The 19,818-nt window shown below is 48.1% G+C and overlaps 1 protein-coding gene across 1 annotated transcript in view; it reads left to right on the top strand.

The window, feature by feature from the left end:
* Nucleotides 1-251: 251 nt before the first annotated feature.
* The window catches only part of LOC140384444 (lymphatic vessel endothelial hyaluronic acid receptor 1-like), a 106,919-nt gene continuing 87,352 nt past the window's right edge, over nucleotides 252-19,818 (top strand). Inside the window, exons 1-2 of the mRNA XM_072466157.1 lie at nucleotides 252-418; nucleotides 17,766-17,934. Coding sequence (XP_072322258.1) covers nucleotides 337-418; nucleotides 17,766-17,934 — 251 coding nt within the window. The 5' untranslated portion in view covers nucleotides 252-336. The remainder of the gene's footprint in view (nucleotides 419-17,765; nucleotides 17,935-19,818) is intronic.

Genomic DNA, 19,818 nt, shown 5'->3' with positions numbered 1-19,818 from the left:
TTGTGTACTTTTTTTAGGCGTCGTAGTGTGAGGCAACTAGAAGATTTTCACAGTAACTTTATTGCAGTGTTAATGTAAACCTACTTGTGACACTAATAAAGATTATTATTATTATGCTTTATGGCTGTGTATGAATGTGAGAATTTGTATCATCAACAGACTGGCTAATTCTGCTGAATGTGTGCTACTTCCTGTTTCCTGTCACCAAAGGACTGTACAAAGGATTGGAAGAAGTTGTGTTCAACACTTAGTCAAAGCCACAATCCCGGTGTTGGTTGTTACTGGGAGGCAGTGGGTTCTCTGCTTAGGTTTTGCGATTTATGTGGAAAACTGGATATGAAGGAGTGGGGAGTTCTGACACTGATTGCCTTGAGCCAGACTTTTCTGGTACTGACTCAAACCTCAATAGATATTAACGGTAAGTTAATCTATTTTATTCGATTGTACAGATGAAGGAATCCCTAACCCAGTGAATGGAGTTGCCTTCTGATCTCTATTTTTCCATTGTGGGGAGAACGATCCTCTTTTTGCATGAAAGTTATGATATAATCATCTAAACTTCTTTGGCACCAGTGATGCATTTCCTGCTAAAAATTGTTCTAGTTTAAGAAAATGTATGACCGTTCTGTAGAATGATCTTTAAAGCTGGTTAAAGGGGTCTGTGAGGAGGTCCTGTGACACAGTAGACAATGTCACTGCCCCTGATCCAGAAACTCTGGGTTCAAGCCAAGATAAATCATTTAAGGGGTTGACTTTAGGTATAAATATCCTGGTGGGTATGGAAATAAGAAGCGCAGAACCACAGAAGTTTATATTCGTGCCAGTGTGCTTGTGCGTGCTCCAAAACTAGTGTCACCAGCCTGGTCTGTCACCCACCCTCCCTAAATATTCTGCTGCTTTGTCCAAGTGCACAACAACAGTCTGTTTTTATATAGAACCTATAATGTTATAAAATGTCACAAGATACTTCACATGAGTCTTTTCAAAGAAGAGTTCATCCATGGCCACATAATAAATCATTAGGACAGGTGGCCAAAATCTTGGTCAGAAATATAGGACGTGATCTAACCCCCAAAAAAACCAGAGCCCATTCTAGGCAGGATTAAAGGAGTTGTTCTCGGCACTTGTAGCACCGAAAATGACCCTGCTACCTAACAGCACCCTTGCGTTTTTGGGCTCCAGCGGGGAACATCCCCCAAGGACGCACTTAGCGTCATTTCCTGCACAGAGGAGCTCCGACGAGTGGAGCTCTTCAGTGCAGGAAGAAATTACCCCCAAATCTGTCGACTCCTGGACCCCCACAATGCCCCACCTCTGTCTTTGACCAGGTGGCATTGCCTCGGTGCCCAGGTGGCATCAGCAGTGCCAGGGTGCCACCCTGCCCAGATGCCAGCCACCCAGAGGCACCCCCAAGTGTCATTCTGACTGGTCTCTGTTTGTAGGGAGCAGTGCCAAGCGGCATCCGGCTGGGGTCTCCTTGGTGTGGCTAGTAAATCCCAGGAGCCAGTTTGAATTGGTGTTGGCAGAGCTAAAACATTTAACTCTGCAAGTCTGAGTCCCGCCCATTGTGGGCGCGATCCAGATCGCAACGTCTCGCAAGATCTCGTTAGATTGCATGATGCAAAATGACTGTCGGGGATCCCGGAAGAGGCATCTCCCAGGATCTACCAGCCGCGTCCCATCCCGATTCCGGCGAGACGCAACCAGCAAATTGCACCCATAGGTTTTAAGCAACATCTTAAAGGTGGAAAGAAAAGTAACCAGTTGGAAAGATTTAGTGAGGGTTAGAGCTTATTGTCTTGCAGCTGAAGACATGACCGTCAATGATGGATCAATTAAAATCAGGGATGGTCAAGAGGCCAGATTTGGAGGAGTGCAGTGATATTGAGAGTTGTGGAGCTGGAGGAGGTTACAGAGCCCGAGAGACATGGAAGGGGCGAAGCCTTGGACGATTTGGAAGCAAGGATAAGAATTTTTAAATTGAACATTAATAGACCAGGAGCCAAGAACCAATGTAGATCAGCAAGTGCAGCGATGGTGGGTGGAGAGGATTTGGTGTGAGGTGAGGCAGATGTCAACAGATTTTTGGAATAAATAATTTTTGCAGCCTCACCTATTCCCACAGTTAATTAGATTCATCATGAATGAAGACCATGTCAGTCATTTTGTCTCAGTGCTCCATAACCTATGTAAATATAAGTCTCTTTCATCGGAACAGAGGACATTAATGAGTAATTCAATATAGATGTTAAAGATTGAGATTGGTCAGAGAAGAACAAAAAAAATTAGGATTAAAAGGAAGAAAGTTAGGACAGAAAGTAAGAAATGTCTTCACACAGACTGTTGTGAGGCTGAGGAATTCATTATCCGTGTTAGCGACTGAGCCCAGAGACCAAGCAGCATTTACAATTCGGTTAGACAGGTTAAACGGGGATTTCATAGAAGTGATCAAGGCCATGAGGGATTTTAATAAACTAAAATTGTCTTTAATAAAGTAGCAGTAGAGTGGGTAAGCAGTAGCGGGGACAGATTGAAGATGGCTGTCAAAAGTCAGAAGTGGCATAAGAAACCTTTTCTTTTATGCAGCGAGCTGTTGTGATCTGGAATGCGCTGACTGGAAGGGCAGTGAAGCAGATTCAAGAGTAATTTTCAAAAGTCAGTTGAATAAATACATGAAGAGAATAAAATTGCAGGGCTATGGGTGAAAGAGCAGTGCAATGAGACTACTTAGATATCTCGTTCAAACAGTTAACTCAGGCACAATGGGCCTACTGGCCTCATTCTGTACTGTAAGATTCAATGATTCAATGTTTGGTGGTTAAAGGAAAGGGCAATAAAGGGAAGTGGTAACAAGGTGGTATATGGTTTAGGACAGTGACCTCATTTTAGTTAAACACCAACATGGTTAAGTCAAATGGCCTGTTCTCCATTGCAGTTTCCATGCAATCTCAAGGAGTTTGAGGCAGATGGGAAACACAGGAAACCCAAGGAATTGAGGGGTTGACGAGAAGAAATTTGAAAGAACAAGGGGTGAAACTTTTCAATTTTGTTTTAAGTGTTGTCTCGGATGGGAAAATCAGAGGGCAACCTGGCAGTTGCCGTGCCGGGTTTCCCCACCAGATCTTTAAACACTTAGAAACAAAAATAGAATGGAGAAATCCCACGACTTTGTGCCAGAACCTGTGCCACCAGCAACCTCGGCTTCTGACGGTTCGGGTGCTCCAATCTGCAAAAAGCTCCCCAGGAACCGTCCGAGGACACCAGGACCACCCCCAACAGGAAAAAACCCTCACCACGGAACCCCATCCCAACCCCAACAGAAGCCCCCCCCCCTCCCCTCCCCCAGGCACTGCACTTGAACGTGCCCTCTGTATCAGGAGGCACTGCCAGGGTACTGCTGGGTACGACTCTCCCCCTTCTGGGGCTGTACTTAACTATTCGGCCCCTGGCGGATTCTGTTCGGCAGCTCCCAATTTGTCAAAACCTGCTGTAAACCTTGCTGACTTAATGTCACGCTGGCGGGCTGGAGGCAGGGGGAATTCCCTATGTGGGGAGATCGTACAGTGGGGAGGCCCACTAAGTGGATACTAAATTATGCTAATGGAGTTCCCAATCCTTCATGGTGGGAACCCCATTACATTATTGGCAGAGGGTGGGGCAATCTCAAAGGGAAATTCCACCAGTGTAAAAGCCGTTTTGGGACTCCCGTTGGATTCTCTGTCTCCTTCAGCCTTCCCGACGGCTGAAAACAGGGGGAGAAAATCCCCCCCAAGATCTGGGCTCATATTTTTAGACATTTTAAAAAACAGGAACTGTAACTGCCCACTGAATAATAATGAATATAATTCCAAAGTTCAAATAAGGAAAGAATACGAAGCTAAGAATTGTAATTAACGTCCTTTACTTTCTTGCAAGGAATGCTCCATCTGCCTCTATTGTTCATCTAAATAGTAAGAAGCCTTACAACACCAGGTTAAAGTCCAACAGGTTTATTTGGAATCACGAGCTTTCGGAGCACTGCTCCTTCATCAGCTACATTCCGAAAGCTAGTGATTCCAAATAAATCTGTTGGACTTTAACCTGTCAGACTTCTTACTGTGCCTACCCCAGTCCAATTCTGGCATCCCCACATTGTCATCAAACAACACAAAGGACATAAGAGATAAGCAGAACCGATGTTGAAGGAATAGTTCATGTCTTGTACTAGAGTTTTTAACCGAGTTGAGAGCCAGCCAGTGTTTTTACAAGGGTTGAATTTAACCCGCCCACAACGTCTCTACCCCAGCAGTGCTTGGTATTAATTGTAGATCAGTTGTGTTTAATTAGACACAGGCGAGGGAGTTAATTGGATTTTCACTTGAGCACATATAAAGAAATTCTTATTGTAACTGTGGGCTGGTTGAGTTAGGAGGCGTATGCTTGTAATGTTTCACTGTAAGTGAATGTAAGACTGAGTAAAGATTGGCTCCAGTGGCATCATTCGCCAGCTGACTACCTGGAAATTTAACACCTTATACAGAAGGTATGGAGCATGAAGGAGGAATCAGAGCAGCATTCTGCATATGGGATCCAGATCCACTTGATGCACTTTATCATCTTTGCAAGCACATATTGGGTCAGCATGTGAAGCTTTTGCCCCAGGTAGGCAATAATCTCATCAAAATGCAAAGACCAGGAATCTGATATCTTTCTGGTCCTGTTGAGCTTGTTAATCAGAATATTTTCTACATGGTAACATTAAAAGGCAATCTTTCAGATTTGTTATAATAGTGACAGCTACATTCACAATACTTTATACCTTCAAAATAAATTTGAAGAAAACTGTATTCAATTTTAAAAATAATTTTATTGCTGCTCTGTTTCATCAATTAGCAAAGTGGGGGAGTCACATGATGATAGCACGGAGCGGCTGTGTTTTTGCTAGCTCTGGCTCTGTGCCTTTTAATCCTTTATTTTATCCTTGTGCATATTTCCTAATTGTCTTTTCTTTGGAATATATGTCTTGTACTATGTCCTTGGTCGATCCTGACTGGGGTTTTGTGATGAGGAGCCGGATTAAATTGTGGAGAATCCTCATTTGACGGTGGGATTGGGTGGGGCCCACTTTGCAGTGGACAACATTGTTGGTGAGCGGGTTTTCACCGCGCCGGTACTATGTGCACCGGGATGATGGCCACCATTGGGAATGTTATTCCAGATGAGGATCTCGGCTCCATCTTTCAGGTCTTTGGGTCTCATTTTGAGGAATTGTGAGGTATCCTTGGAGAATGGTAGAGGTGCAGGAGAGGATCCTTGTATTTGATACAGAACTTTCCCCGGTGAGGGTCCGCCTTCAATTCATTGAGATCCTGCTGCATAGTGTGTCGTCTGTCCTGACCAACTCGGGAAGTGGGGGCCGGACAAGGAGACCAGTCCTTGGCGAGAAATGGGAAGTGAGTTCCCGATTGAGTTTTAAAATTGGCTGCCATGCTTTAGCAGTCTTTGATCTAACGTTGGGCATATTGGGTTTGATGGAGGACAGTGTAATCTTCGAGGCTTGGGATTGGTTGTAACACCCTTTTAGAGTCGGGGTTCTCGCGTATTTTCGTTGTGTGTTTCGTTTTATTTAAGGGTGGGTGTAAAGAATCCGTGATTGGTTCCTGCACGGGTGCAGATGGGCCTGGTATCCGAGGAGAGGAGAGGAGGTTGCGGTGCGTCATGTGTGTCTCTGGCGCTGCGGGAGTGAAGGGAGATATATATTGGTGCGCATCTGAACGTAGAATGAAAAATTTATCCTGAACTCTTGTGGCAATTGTGAGCATTCGCTGTGTGGGAAGGTGCGCACCATTTGACCATGTTTTCATGGCCTGATCCTGTTTCTCCCTTGTTCTCCAGTTGGGCTTATAAAGGCATCAAGTTATGTCCAATGATTGTATTAAGCTTGTTATACTGCTGTTCCCCTCTGCATCCGTGTATGCTGAGCCTTTTATTTTTCTTGCCGTGCTGTATCGTTCTTGTGGTTTTGTTGAATTGTTTGTTATAATGTAAAACCTCAATAAATATATATTAAAAAATCAATTTGCGAAGTTACATTCTTCGATCATTATTTTGGAACCATGAAAGAACCGAGGGGTCCATGTGCAGAAATCATTCCAAGCTAGTGGACGGCTGGTATGAAAATTATTGAAAAGGTTGCCGGAATGTTGGTTTTTATCTCAAGGTGAATTCAAAGAGTTTAAAGTTATGTTATGTACAGTGCTTTGGACAGACTCCCGGGGTGGGATTTTACGGTCCCGCCAATGGACCTCTGCGGTTTGTTGCATTTCACACCTTTTTAAAAAAAAATTTTTTAAATTAAGTTTTGCAAAAGTTTTTCATAATAAATAGTAATAATCCTAACACAGCAAAATAGAGTGAACATTAACATAGTGCAAAAAGAGAATATACAATAGCAATTGACTAGACGTGACCCCACGCGCCTCAGTCTTCCCACACCCTCCCAATGGAGCACTCACCCCCACTCCCCTACGGGTCGCTGCTGCTGCTGATGTTTTAATTTTCCCTGAGAAGCCATCGGACGGTATTATGCCCCCGCTCAACAGCAGCAGCTCTGTACACTTGGCAAAATTATTTACACACATAAGTAGGCATCTGTTCGTGGTGTTGTCGTCCCTTGCTTCTCCCAGACGGAGTTCGCTGCCGTTGTCATCTCGTTCCGCTTCTGCGGCCCTCCCGTCTTCCCCGTTTTCTCTGTTCCTTTGGACGTTAAGTTTGTTAATGTTTCCCTGCCTCCCCCTCCCCCTCCCTGGCTCTCCTCTATTGGTCCGTCTCTTCCCTCTAACCCCCTCTCCCCGCTCCTGCACCGCCCCCCCGTGGCTCGCCTTTCCTTCCTCTTAGATTTAGCTGCCCCCCCCTTCCCGGTCTATCTCTCCCTCTCATGCTTTGGCTACTCTCCCTGTTTCTTGGCTACCTGGCTATTCTTCTGCTTGTTTGATGCCCACAAACAGGTCTCGGAACAATTGGGTGAATAGCTCCCACGTTCTGTGGAAGCCGTCGTCGGACCCTCAGATGGCGAATTTGATTTTCTCCATTTGGAGAGATTCCGAGAGGTCGGACAGCCAGTCTGCAGCTTTGGGTGGTGCTGCTGACCGCCAGCCGAACAGGATTCTACGGCGGGCGATCAGGGAGACAAAGGCAAGGGCGTCCGCCCTCCTCCCCAGGAATGGATCTGGCTGGTCTGAAACCCCGAAGACCGCCACTTTCGGGCATGGCTCCACCCTCACTCCCACCACCTTGGACATTGCCTCGAAGAAGGCTGTCCAGCACTCCACAAGTCTGGGGCAGGACCAGAACATGTGGGTGTTGTTGGCTGGGCCTCCTTGGCACCGCTCACATCTGTCCTCCACTTCCGGGAAGAACCTACTCATACGGGTTCTCGTTAAGTGGGCTCTATGTACCACTTTTAGTTGCATCAGGCTGAGCCTTGCGCACGTGGAGGTGGAGTTGACCCTGTGCAGTGCTTCGCTCCAGAGTCCCCACCCTATTTCGATCCCCAGGTCCTCCTCCCACTTCATTCTTGTTGCGTCCATGTTGCGTCCAATACGGTGTCGGCCCCTTCTACCAGTCGGTCATACATGTCACTACAGTTTCCTTTAGGATGCTTGCGTCCAGTAACTCTTCCAGTAGTGTCTGTCGTGGTGGTTGTGGGTATGTCCCTGTCTCCTTTCGTAGGAAGTTTTTTTAGTTGCAGGTACCTTAGCTCGTTCCCCCTGGCTAGCTGGAATTTCTCTGTCAGTTTGCCCAGTGTTGCGATCCTGCCGTCCGTGTATAGGTCCCTGACTGTCAGTGTCCTTCTGACCTGTCCCCACCTTTTGAAGGTGGCGTCAGTCAGCGCTGGCGTGAACCTATGGTTGTTGCAGATGGGAGCTTTACCCGACATTCTGGTCAGGCCAAATTGTTGCCGTAGTTGGTTCCAGGACTGGAGGGTGGCTATTACCACCGGGCTGCTGGAGTGTCTTTTGGGTGGGGATGGGGATGGGAGCGCCACCGTGGCGAGGGCCCAGAGGGAGGTCCCCATGCAGGAGGCGTCTTCCGCGTGCACCCACTTGGCTTCTGGCTCCTTGATCCATCCCCTTTATTCGCTTGGCCTTCGGCGCCCAGTAGGTTTGGGAGGGCAAGCCCCCCCCTCCCCCCTCCCCAACCGGATTTTGTTTTTTGTAAGACCTTCTTTGTGATCCTAGCATTTCCCCCCCCCCCCCCCCCCCTCCCCCCCATACGAACGCCATGATTAGTTTGTCTAGTGCTTTGAAAGTGGCCTTGGGGATGTAGATCGGGATGGATCTGAATAGGAAGAGGTACCTGGGCAGCACGTTCATTTTGATCGTCTGGACTCTCCCCGCGAGGGAGAGTGGGAGTGTGTTCCATCTTTACAGGTCCTTTTTTACTTCCTCTGTCAGACTGGTGAGGTTTCATTTGTGGATCCCTTTCCAGTCATGGGCTATTTGGATCCCCAGGTAGCCGAATTTGAGTCAGGCTTGTTTAAATGGCAGTCCCGTTAGGGCTGCCCCACCTACTTGTGGGTGTACCGGGAAGATCTCGCTTTTGCTCATGTTGAGTTTGTAGCCCGAGAAGGCGCCAAACTCTTTCAGGAGCGCGATGATTCCGTCCATGCTGCTCTGTGGATCCGAAATGTAGAGGAGCAGGTCATCTGCATAGAGTGAGACTCTGTGTTCTCTGCCTCCCCTTCGGATCCCCCTCCAGATTTTTGCTGCTCTGAGCACGATTGCTAGTGGTTCGATCGCTAGAGCGAACAGCAGCGGGGACAGTGGGCATCCTTGTCTGGTGCCCCTGTGCAGCTGGAAGTATCGGGGGTTGGTATTGTTGGTCCGTACGCTCGCCATGGGAGCGTTGTATAGGAGCTTTACCCAGGAGGTGAACCATGTTCCAAGCCCGAACCGCTCCAGTACCTCCTATGAGGTATTTCCATTCGACTCTGTCGAAGGCCTTTTCTGCATCTAGGGAGACGATCACCTCTGGTGTTCTCTCCCCGGAGGGGATCATTATCACGTTCAGCAGGCGCCTGATGTTCGAGGTAAGCTGTCTACCTTTGACAAAGCTCGTCTGGTCTTCTGCGACCACCTCAGGTACACAGTCTTCTAGCCTTTTGGCTAGGATTTTAGCCAGTATTTTGGTGTCTGCATTCAGCAGTGAGATGGGTCTGTATGACCCACATTCCGTTGGGTCTTTGCCTTTCTTAGGTATCAGCGACATTGAGGCCTGTGCTAGCGTGGGCGGCAGTGTGCCCCTCGCTAGCGAGTCTGTGAACATCTCCCGCAGGTGCGGAGCCAGTGCTGTCGCAAATCTTTCGTAGAAGTCCGCCGGGAACCCGTCGGGTCCGGCGCCTTCCCCGCCTGCATGGAGCTATGCTGTCCATGATCTCTCCCAGTGCTAGTGGTGCTTCCAAGCCCCGTTTTCTGCCCTCCCCCACGACTGGAATGTCTAGTCTATCAAGGAACCGTTTCATCCCAGACTCCCCCATTGGGGGCTCTAAGGTGTACAGCCCTTGGTAGAAGGCCTTGAAGGTTTTGTTGATCTTTTCTGGTTCTGTTTCTAGCGTGCCTCTGGTATCCCTGATTTGTGCAATTTCTCTGGTGGCTGCCTGCTTTCTCAGCTGGTGTGCCAACAGACGGCTGGCTTTGTCTCCGTGTTCATATAGGGTCCCACATGTCTGACGGAGTTGGTGCACTGCTTTCGTGGTGGAGAGCAGGTCAAAGTTCCTTTGTAGCTCTTTCCTCTCCGCCAGGAGCTCTACGGTCGGGGCCTCGGAGTATTTACGGTTCTACCTCCAGTATGGAGTCGACCAGCTGCTGCCTAGCCGCCCTTTCTTCCCTATCTCTTCGCGCTTTGAAAGCGATGATTTCCCCTCTTAGTACGGCCTTTAGTGCTTCCCAGAACGTGGAGGGTGAGACTTCCCCGTTCTGGTTGTTCTCTGTGTACTCTGCTACGGCCCGTGATAACCTTTCGTTTAAGGCCTTGTCCACTAGTAGGGCAACGTCCAACCTCCATGTGGGTCTTTGGGGCCTGCCCGTCTCCAGCCTCACGTCCATATAGTGTGGAGCTTAGTCGGATATCACAATTGCGGAGTATTCCACTTTGACTATCCCCGGAAGCACCGTTTTCCCCAGCACAAAGAAGTCAATTCTGGTGTATACGTTGTGTACTGGGGAGAAGAAGGAGAATTCCTTCTCCCCGGGTGGGTGAACCTCCAGGGGTCCACCGCTCCCATCTGCTCCATAAAGTGACTGAGTTCCGTTGCCATGCTTGAGGTTTTCCCCGTTTTGGGGTTTGATCTGTCTTTGGGTCCTGTACACAGTTGAAGTCCCTGTCGGGGATTTATGCCATGGTCTTTTTGATGAAGCTCGTGTCGTCCCAGTTGGGTGCGTACATATTAACTAGTACTACCGGTGCCCCATCCAGGGCCCCGCTGACCATGACATACCGTCCCCCTGGGTCCGTAACCGTCTTTGTCGCCCTAAACATAGTCCTCTTGGCGATCAATATTGCCACCCCCCTGGCCCTTGTCCCATAGCAGGAATGGTAGGTCTGTCCCACCCAGCCCTTTTTTACCCGCAGTCGGTCCTGCTCTCTCAGGTGTGTCTCTTGGAGGAAGACTATGTCGGCCCTCATATTTCTTAGGTGGGTGAGGACTCTGGATCTCTTCACTGGGCCGTTGAGTCCCCTTACGTTCCAGATGACTATCCTGGTGGGGGGCTTCTGCCCCTCACTCCTGCGGGATTAACCATACTTACCTGGTGGACGCGCCCCTGCCCTCCGGGGTTTCCCTTTGTTAGGGGGCCGTCCAGGATGGCCGCTGTCACTGCTCTCTCCCTGCGGTCGGGTCCCTGCGCTCCAGGGTTTCCCTTTGTCCCGGGGGCACCCGACATGGCCGCCCACTGTGCGTCCGCCATGCGCGTAGTCCCCTGCACTCTGGGGTCTCCCTTTGCCCAGAGACCGTACTGGGTGGGTGCTTGCAGCGATTCCTTGTTTTGAGCCCTTGGTTGTGGCACTTTGTAGCCCAATTCCTTTTCTAGCCTTGTTTGTCCCTCCTTCCCTGTGTCCCTCCTCTTTCCCCTGTTCCTGTCCCAGTTTGCTCTCCCGTCTCTGTTGAGTGGTCCCCCCCAACCTCCAGCCTGGCGCCTTCCCCCCCGTTGGGGGCGCGCTGCGGCCCTGCTTTGTTGCATGCCCCCGACGCTAGCTTTCCTGCTAGTACGGTGGCCCCCCTCTCGGGAGTTACTGTCTCGTTTCTCCCCTGCCCGCCCTCTACGGTTTTCTGCCCGCTCTTCCCCTATCCTACCCTGCACTCCTCTTGCTTGCTCTCCCTCTCTGCTACTCTCGTTCCCTCGTGCTGGGGCCTGGCCTCCCACCTGAAGCGGTCCCTCGGGCAGTGGTCTGTTCTTAGTTCAGGGTGCGCTCGCCGTGGCGGGGGCGGGGGGGCCTGGCGTTGCCTCGCCCCTCCCCTCCTCTCCGGCGCGTTGTTGCCCCCTGCCAGGGGGCCCTCATTTCTACCTTCGCTGGTGGTTTTCCAGCCCATGTTCCTCGACGAACTGGTTTGCTTCGGCAGGGGCTGTAAAGAAGTATTCTCTTTCTTGGTATGTGACCCAGGGTTTCGCTGGGTACAGCATACCAAAACGCACATCACTCTTGTGAAGAGCTGCTTTCGCTCGATTAAACTCGGCCCGTCTCCTGGCTAGGTCTGCCCCAATGTCCTCGTAAATTCTAATGGCATGTCCTTCCCATTTGCAGGTTCTGTTTTTCCTGGCCCAGCGTAGGATTGTTTCCCTATCTTGGTACCGGTGCAGTTTAGCTATAACTGCTCTCGGGTGTTCCCCTGATTTGGGCTTCAGGCGCAGCGACTGGTGCGCTCTGTCCATTTCTGGTGGGCTGGGAAAGGTTTTCTTCCCCACTAAGTTGCCCAGCATCTCGGCCATGTATGTCGTTGGGTTTCTACCCTCGATCCCCTCTGGTAGGCCCACTATCCTGACATTTTGCCTCCTCGAGCGCTTTTCCTGGTTGTCCACTCTGCCCTTCAGGCTCCCCTGTGTTGTGCCCAGTCTCGCCACCTCCCTCTCCAGGGCCATGATCCGGTCGCTCATGTCAGTCGCTGCTTTCTCCAGCTCCTTAATGGTCGCCTCTTGGGCTTCCAGTTTCTCCCCTTGGGCGTCCAATTTCTCCACTGCTCTGCCCAGGGCCTGCTGCACCTCCGTCAGGGCCTTGGCCATCGTTGCCTGCACTGCGGCCTCTGTTTGCCCTAGCCTCTGCCTTGTTTACCTGCTGATGTTCCCTCAGCGCATCGGCAAAGGCTGCCTTCCAGTTCCAGCTCCCCCCTGGCCCCGGGGGAGACTGCACCTGTATGCCCAGCTCTTTTTGATGCGGCGATACTTCTGTTCCACCGCTTTGCTCGCTAATTGGCTCGTCTGAACTGGCTCGCCCATTGCCCCGTCTGCCTTTGGTGCCCCTTCTGCCTCTGCTTTAGCTCCCTTCTGGCATTTTCCCCCCCCCCTCTTATTTATTTATTCATTCCCCCCCCCCCTTTCCCTTTTTCTTCTCTCCTTTCTCTCCTTTACCACTTTATTTTTCCTCTTTTATAAAATTCTTCTCAGGTGAACTTTGGGTGAGAACACAAAAAGTTTTTAAAGTTAAAAGTTTTCTTTTCAGAGTTTTGTGTTTGCAAAAGTTCTTTTTTTCCTTCCTTTTCCCTCACTCACCCAGGTCGAGAGGGAGAGTGGCTTCTGGCCCAGAATCCCTCTTTGTTCCTGCCCCGTGGTATTCGCCACCGGTGGGGGGGGGGGGTGTCAGTTGGTCCCCGCTGCTCGGTCCGGTCCGCCGCTCGTCGCACCCTGCGTTCTCCTGCTTGGTGGGGGGGGGGGGGGGGTGTTGTTCGCTCCTCCGTTCCTTCCTCCCTGCAGGTTCGGCCCCCACTTCGGTCCTGGCCGCCGCTTCGGTCCTGGCCACCGCTTGCCCTGCCCTGTGCTCTGCTCCATTTCACATCTTTTGAGGTGTTCAAAATGTTAAGACAGATTTGGTAGGGTAGAGAGAAGCTATTTCCTCTGGTGCAGGGAATGGGAGAGTCCAGAAAAGAGGGCATCGCATTAAAACTAGAGTGGGGAGTTTAGGGTGATGTCAGGAAGCACTTCTTCACATAAAGGAATTGAAACCTGGCACTTTCATCCTCAAAAAAGCTGTTGAGGCAAATAAAAAAAATGTTAAATGTGAGTTTGATAGATTTTTGTGAGGGTGAAAGGAGACAAAGCGTGTAAATGGAGTTAAGATGCAGATCAGCAACAGCCTGATTGAATAGCAGAACTAGCTAGAGAGGCTGCAAGGCCTCCTCCTGTCCCTGTATGCCTATAAGGAAGTTTTAAATATTGAAAAGGTGGCAGCAAAGCATCATCATCCAGATCGGTGAAAATGGCCCCTCCCCACGAGCCAGCAACCTGATTGATACTGGGGCAGATTAGTCTATGCTTCCTGCAACAATTATCTTCCGCATTTATTAATAAATGCCCATACACGTTTTGAAAATAATATATAAAGATTCCCTGCAAAATACTGAAACTTTATTATTATGACAATTTTGTGAAACATGTGCACAGAGTGCTGGCTGAGGCATGAACACTGGCATGCAGCTCTCCAGCTGCACAACACGAACCATCTGGAGACTTTGCTGCCAATCTGCCAGTGCCCTTGCTGTTGCTTCTCAGCAAGCCGGCCCTACTCCTGCTGCTCAGCCAAGATGGTGCAGTCTGAAGTCAGGTCCATAAGGGCCATAGATCCTCAAGGAGGTCCTGCAAAGCCATTTGCAGACTTCCCATTGGAAGTCAGCTGCAGACACTGGGCACAGACACTGCAAGACAGGCACACTCTCCTCTTTGGCAGTCCCGTGGAATCGAGGATGATTTGCTTCCACTCTGGGTTGATGGGTTCAGGGATGGCTGATAAGTCCAATGCACAATCTGCAGACTCTTACATGTGCAGCAGGTGGTAATTGGAGGGTTGAGTAGATGAGGTGATTGTAGGCTTGTGCACTTTCTCATACAAAATATAAACAGAAAATGCTGGAAAAACACAGCAGATCTGGCAGCATCTGTGGAGAGGGAAACCGAGGTAATGTTTTATAAGAACATAAGAACTAGGAGCAGGAGTAAGCCATCTGGCCCTTCGAGCTTGCTCCGCAATTCAATGAGATCGTGGCTGATCTTTTGTGAACTCAGCTCCACTTTCCCGCCCAAACACCATAAGCCTGTATTCCTTTATTCTTCAAAAAACTATTTATCTTTATCTTGAAAACATTTAATGAAGGAGCCTCAACTGTTTCACTGGGCAGGGAATTCCATAGATTCACAACCCTTTGGGTGAAGAAGTTCCTCCTTAGCTCAGTCTTAAATCTACTTCCCCTTATTTTGAGTCTATGCCCCCTAGTTCTGCTTCCACCCGCCAGTGGAAACAAGCTCCCTGCATCCATCCTATCTATTCCCTTCATAATTTTATATGTTTCTATAAGATATCCCCCCCCCCCCCCCCAGTCCCAGTCTACTCAACCTCTCCTCGTAATCCAACCCCAACTCTGGGATTAACCTCGTAAATGTCCTCTGCACACCCTCCAGCGCCAGTACGTCCTTTCTCAGCTAATACTCCAGGTGTGGCCTCACTAACACCTTATACAGTTGCAGCATAACCTCCCTAGTCTTAAACTCCATCCCTCCAGCAATGAAGGACAAACCCCCATTCGCTTTCTTAATCACCTGTTGCACCTGATCACATAGATCTTATGAGGAAAGGCTAAGGGACTTGAGGCTGTTATCATTAGAGAGACGGTTAAGAGGTAACTTAAGAGAGGCATACAAGATGATTAGATAGGGTGGACAGTGAGAGCCTTTTTCCTTGGATGGTGATGGCTAGCATGAGGGGACATAGCTTTAAATGGAGAGGAGATAGATATAGGACAGATTGCCCAGCAAGGAGAAGGGAATGGTTCCAGTGTGGCAAATCTGGACATCTCAAGTGCTTCTGCAAATCCAATAAATCAAATGTCAAATATAAGGAGCTATTTATGGAACACATTCCATCCAAGAAATGGAAAGTCCAGACAACAATAGAATTTGATCTCCTCGCAGAAGTTGCCTTAATCCAGACAATTGGTCAGTTTCAATCCAGGTTCAAGGCTTCAGTACTACTTTCAGCATTGATACTGGCATTGCTGTTAACACATCAGCAGATGACCTTGACTGGCCAATGACACTTCATTCATCAGACATCAAATTACAAGCTCCAGGTGGCAGGTTGCTGTTCCTCTCCGTTATAAGGGGCAACAGATTGTTGATTCTCTCTATGTTCTTCACAATCAAAATACCTCCTTATTGAGTGGTGATGTTGCCATACCTCTAGGAGTTTTAGAAAAAACAGTTGATGTTCATCATTTGAACCACAACCTTATTAAATCTCCCCTTAATGTTCTCTTCTCTGATACCCCGAGGAGAACAAGCCTAGCTTCTCAAGTTTCGCCATGCAACTAAACTCCAATATTCGTAAAGTTTGGGGTCCCAAATTGAACACAATACTCCAGCTCAGGCCGAACCAGCGTGTTATAAAACTTCAGCATAACTTTCTTACCTTTGCAAAAGCAGAGACAGATCTATATGTCGTGGGGTCCTGTGCTAAGCTTAATTTCCCTCCACCCCCACCCCAGGATTTGAAGGACGAAGCCCACTTCTTGCACACACTCACACACTCTCTCTTCACCCCTCCCTTCACTCACATTTCTCTCTTTACTCTCTCTCCCTGTCACTGTCACTTATTTCCATCAACCAGAATACCCCAACCTCCATTTTGAAACCTTTCTTTATACCTCAAAACTGAACCCATTCTTAGAGCAGGTACAGCAAGTTGCTTGTAGCAATAGTTTCCTCAACCAATGAAATACAATGACTATTGATATGAATTGAGGGGTTCAATTCTGACGTTCCCACCAGAAACAGTGGCAGGAATATAATCCATCATAACATTTCATATCTGAAATTTAAAAAAATACAGAATTATGAGGAATAGGACGACGTGGATAGTTCTCTCTGAGAGCTGTTCAGTTACAATGATGGCCATGTAGCTTCCTTCTGTGGTGTAAATTTCTACAGTTCCCACTTGGAAATCAGATATCATCTCAGGAGCCCTGCCACTGATTAAATCCATTGCTTCTTAACATGTTGAGTAAGGAAGAAATTCTTGCCTGCACCCTCAACCATTTTTTCCCTGTCATACTATCTATTGAATAAGGTAACACACTCTAATTTCTGACCAATGTAGCATAATTTTGGTATTGTGGTTATGCTTCAGATAGGATAAATGACAAAACTTCTATATTCTTAGGCGCGCCGGCTGGACTGCGGAGACCACTCCAGCGCCGACCTAGCCCCCTAGGAAGGGGGACATACCTGATTATCGAGTACCGTTGACGGAGGAGTGGTTGCCGTCGTTTTCACGCCGGCGTCGGAACATGACCGCGAGATTGGAGAGTCCCGGCCGTGATTTGCTCCTGCTTGCGATAACACAAAAGGAAGAAAGGGCTTCAATGGTCAACTGCATTATAATGGCACCTCCCAAGTGGAGGCGGCTGTCAGGGTCGGCTCACTATTGAAGGAGCTGGATACAAACGGCACACACACACGGACGCACTCATTCCCACTTCCACACAATCAGCATTTTCCGATTGCTGGACATGCGTGCTTACTTTCAGCGACTGATGCATGAGGACACTAAGGTCTCGCTGACTATCCAGCTCTCTAAATTTACACCCATTCAAATATTTACACCCATTAGAATCTTCTCCTTTCCACCGAGGACCCGGGTTCGATCCCGGCACCGGGTCACTATCTTGTGGAGTTTGCACATTTGCCCCGTGTCTGCGAGGGTTTCATCCCCATTACTGAAAGATGTGCAGGTTAGGTGGATTGGTTACGCTAAAATTCCCCTAATTGGAAAAAAAATAATTGGGTACTCTAAATGTAAAAAGGAAATCTTCTCCTTTCATTCATTCTTCTCTTCTCTCCATGTCCTACCATCCAGTGTTGAGCTCAGGTCGTTGGTCCATTTCATAACTTGTTACATTTTAACGCAGCTATAAAGATGATACATATTTTTTAAAAACAAAGAAAGGTTTAACAGCATGATAGAAATGCACAGACTAACAGGTGTTCCCAAACTGGTTGGAGCCTTCCAGGCTGTTTCCAACTCACCCAATCTCCAGAATCCAGCCTCTGATTGGTCAAGCTAGAAACAGCAGGAAACGCAAATTTGGAGGTCAGGGTGAGCATGGACGGAGGAGGGATGGTGAGAGGGAGGAATGGAGCTAGTGAGAGGGAGCGGGGCTTAAGAGTGCATTCTAGCAGCACTCTTCCCATTTGAACCAAAGGAGCAGCAACACTCCTATTAAAAATGACAAACTGGAAATAGCAGGAAACTTAAATTTCGGGATCAGGGTGAGCATGAAGGGCGGTTAGATGGTGAGAGCAAGGTCTGTAAGAGGGAGTGGGGAAGAGCGAGACCCAAGTACATTTCTTAATAAGAAATTTTTAAAATTACAGTAAATATGTACATATAAAGTCCATAGATTTTCGTTGAGACTGGAAAATCCTGGTGGTAGGCAGGCCAGAAAATCCCAGCCTTTTGTTCCATTGAAATGTGTGGGTTTGAATCCCGTTCCTGTTTCATGTCTGATGATGTTCTTTCTGTTGCAGATATTGAATTTAGCAATTGTCGGATCTTGGGGGTTTTCCACATCAGCTTGGAAGATGAATACAAATTGTCACAGGCTCAAGCACGTAATGTCTGCACCAGCCTTGGGACACTGTTGGCAACAAGGTTTCAGGTGGAATTGGCGCAACGACAAGGCTTCGAAACGTGCAGGTGGGTATCATCTTATCGTTAAATCATCATTCTCACCTTTCAACTGGCTGAAAGGTTAGTGAATCCTATTAGAGTTCACCTGAGGAAGGAGCAGTGCTCTGAAAGCTAGTGATTCGAAACAAACCTGTTGGACTTTAACCTGGTGTTGTAAGAATTCGCCTGAGGAAGGAGCAGCGCTCCGAAAGCTAGTGATTCGAAACAAACCTGTTGGACTTTAACCTGGTGTTGTAAAACTTCTTGCAATCCTATTAGAAGCACAGGTTTACCCGACTACCGATATTGAAAGCAAAATACCGAGGATACTCGAGATCTGAAATGAAAAGTGCCGGAAAAACATCTGTGGATAGAGAAACCGAGTTAGCCTTAAGATCACAGCCGATCATATTGGATTCTAATCAGGTGGTGGAGCAGGCTCGAAGAGCCGGGTGGTCTACTTCTGCTCCTATTTTGTATGTCCGTATGATTCGTCTTCGGAACTGAGTCTGTTGTCTGAAATGTAACATTTGTTACGACAACCTGGGCTAGCATTGACCTGGAATTGCAACACCACAATAGTAACAATAATTCTTAGAAAAATACCCAAATTCTTTGGCCCTTGGCTGATCAATAATTGCAGGAACCAGGTTTGTAAATGTAACACAACTTTATTTCTAATAAGAACTATAATGAAATATGCAACTGGTTAACTATTATCTAATTCCTAATTTCCCACTTTAATTTGCCCCCCACCCTCTACGCACACATGACTGACAAACACAGAGGGGTGGAGAGGGGTGAAAATCATAAGTAAAAGGGAAAAAGAGTCTTTGTTTCAGATGGTGGTTTTCTTCAGACTTTGCTTTCAGTTCAAGGCTTTTACTGGAGACTCATTCAGAAATACAGTACTCACAGCCTTTCTGCAGAGAGCGGGAACAGGTCCTTGTCTTTGTTTGCAGCTTGTAATGGTTTCCCTGTAGATTCATTTCTTCCGGTTATCTGCAGCTTCAGAAATACAGCCATCCTGGACAAAACCTGGAGAAGAGAGAACAAGCAGAGCTTTGTATCTGTGCGTCTAGGACTCAACCGCTCCTTGCTGTCTCTGAGAACTATCCCACTGGGATAGGATCCAATCACCACCTGTTACCAGGCAGAACACTGTTAATTGGTCACCAGCCAATCAACCAAGCAGAGTCCCACCCTATCTCTCTCTGGTGCTGAAAAGTCTGAGGTTTCCTGTGCAGTCTAGCAGAGTGTTCTCTCTTATAACTGATGAATTCCTCACTCCTCTCCGTTGCTTGATTTAAAGTTACATGTCCATTAATCATCCATGGATCAAAAATGATAATGGCAAAATAAAATAAAGGGGAAATAAGGGAATAACCAGGAAGGGCCCTTACACTGTGCAAAGGCTGATAGGGCTCCCCCAGATGGTGCAATGGATTAACAAAGAGTCCAGTGCTAAGGATGATTTGAGAAGATGCTACATTAAACCACATCTTCCGTAATGTTCCAGTTGATGGTGGAGGGCGGCACGGTTATAGTGGTTAGCACTGTTGCTTCACGGCACCAAGGTCCCAGGTTCGATTCCCGGCTTGCGTCACAGTCTGTGCAGAGTCTGTACGTTCTCCCTGTGTCTGCGTGGGTTTCCTCCGGGTGCTCCGGTTTCCTTCCACAAGTCCCGAAAGACGTGCTTGTTAGGTGAATTGGACATTCTGAATTCTCCCTCCGTACACGAACAGGCACCAGAGTGTGGCCTCTAGGGGATTTTCACAGTAACTTCATTGCAGTGTTAATGTAAGCCTATTTTTGACAACCATAAATATTATTATTATTAAATCCCACTGACAGTTTACTCTGAATCCAGAATGAGGAAACATGGCTGGTTCAGAATTCTGAGTTTCAGCT

This window comes from Scyliorhinus torazame, chromosome 10, assembly GCF_047496885.1.
Source record: "Scyliorhinus torazame isolate Kashiwa2021f chromosome 10, sScyTor2.1, whole genome shotgun sequence".
NCBI lineage: Eukaryota > Metazoa > Chordata > Chondrichthyes > Carcharhiniformes > Scyliorhinidae > Scyliorhinus > Scyliorhinus torazame.
The sequence above is the reverse complement of the archived record's forward strand: the minus strand, read 5'-3'. Positions and strand labels throughout refer to the sequence as shown.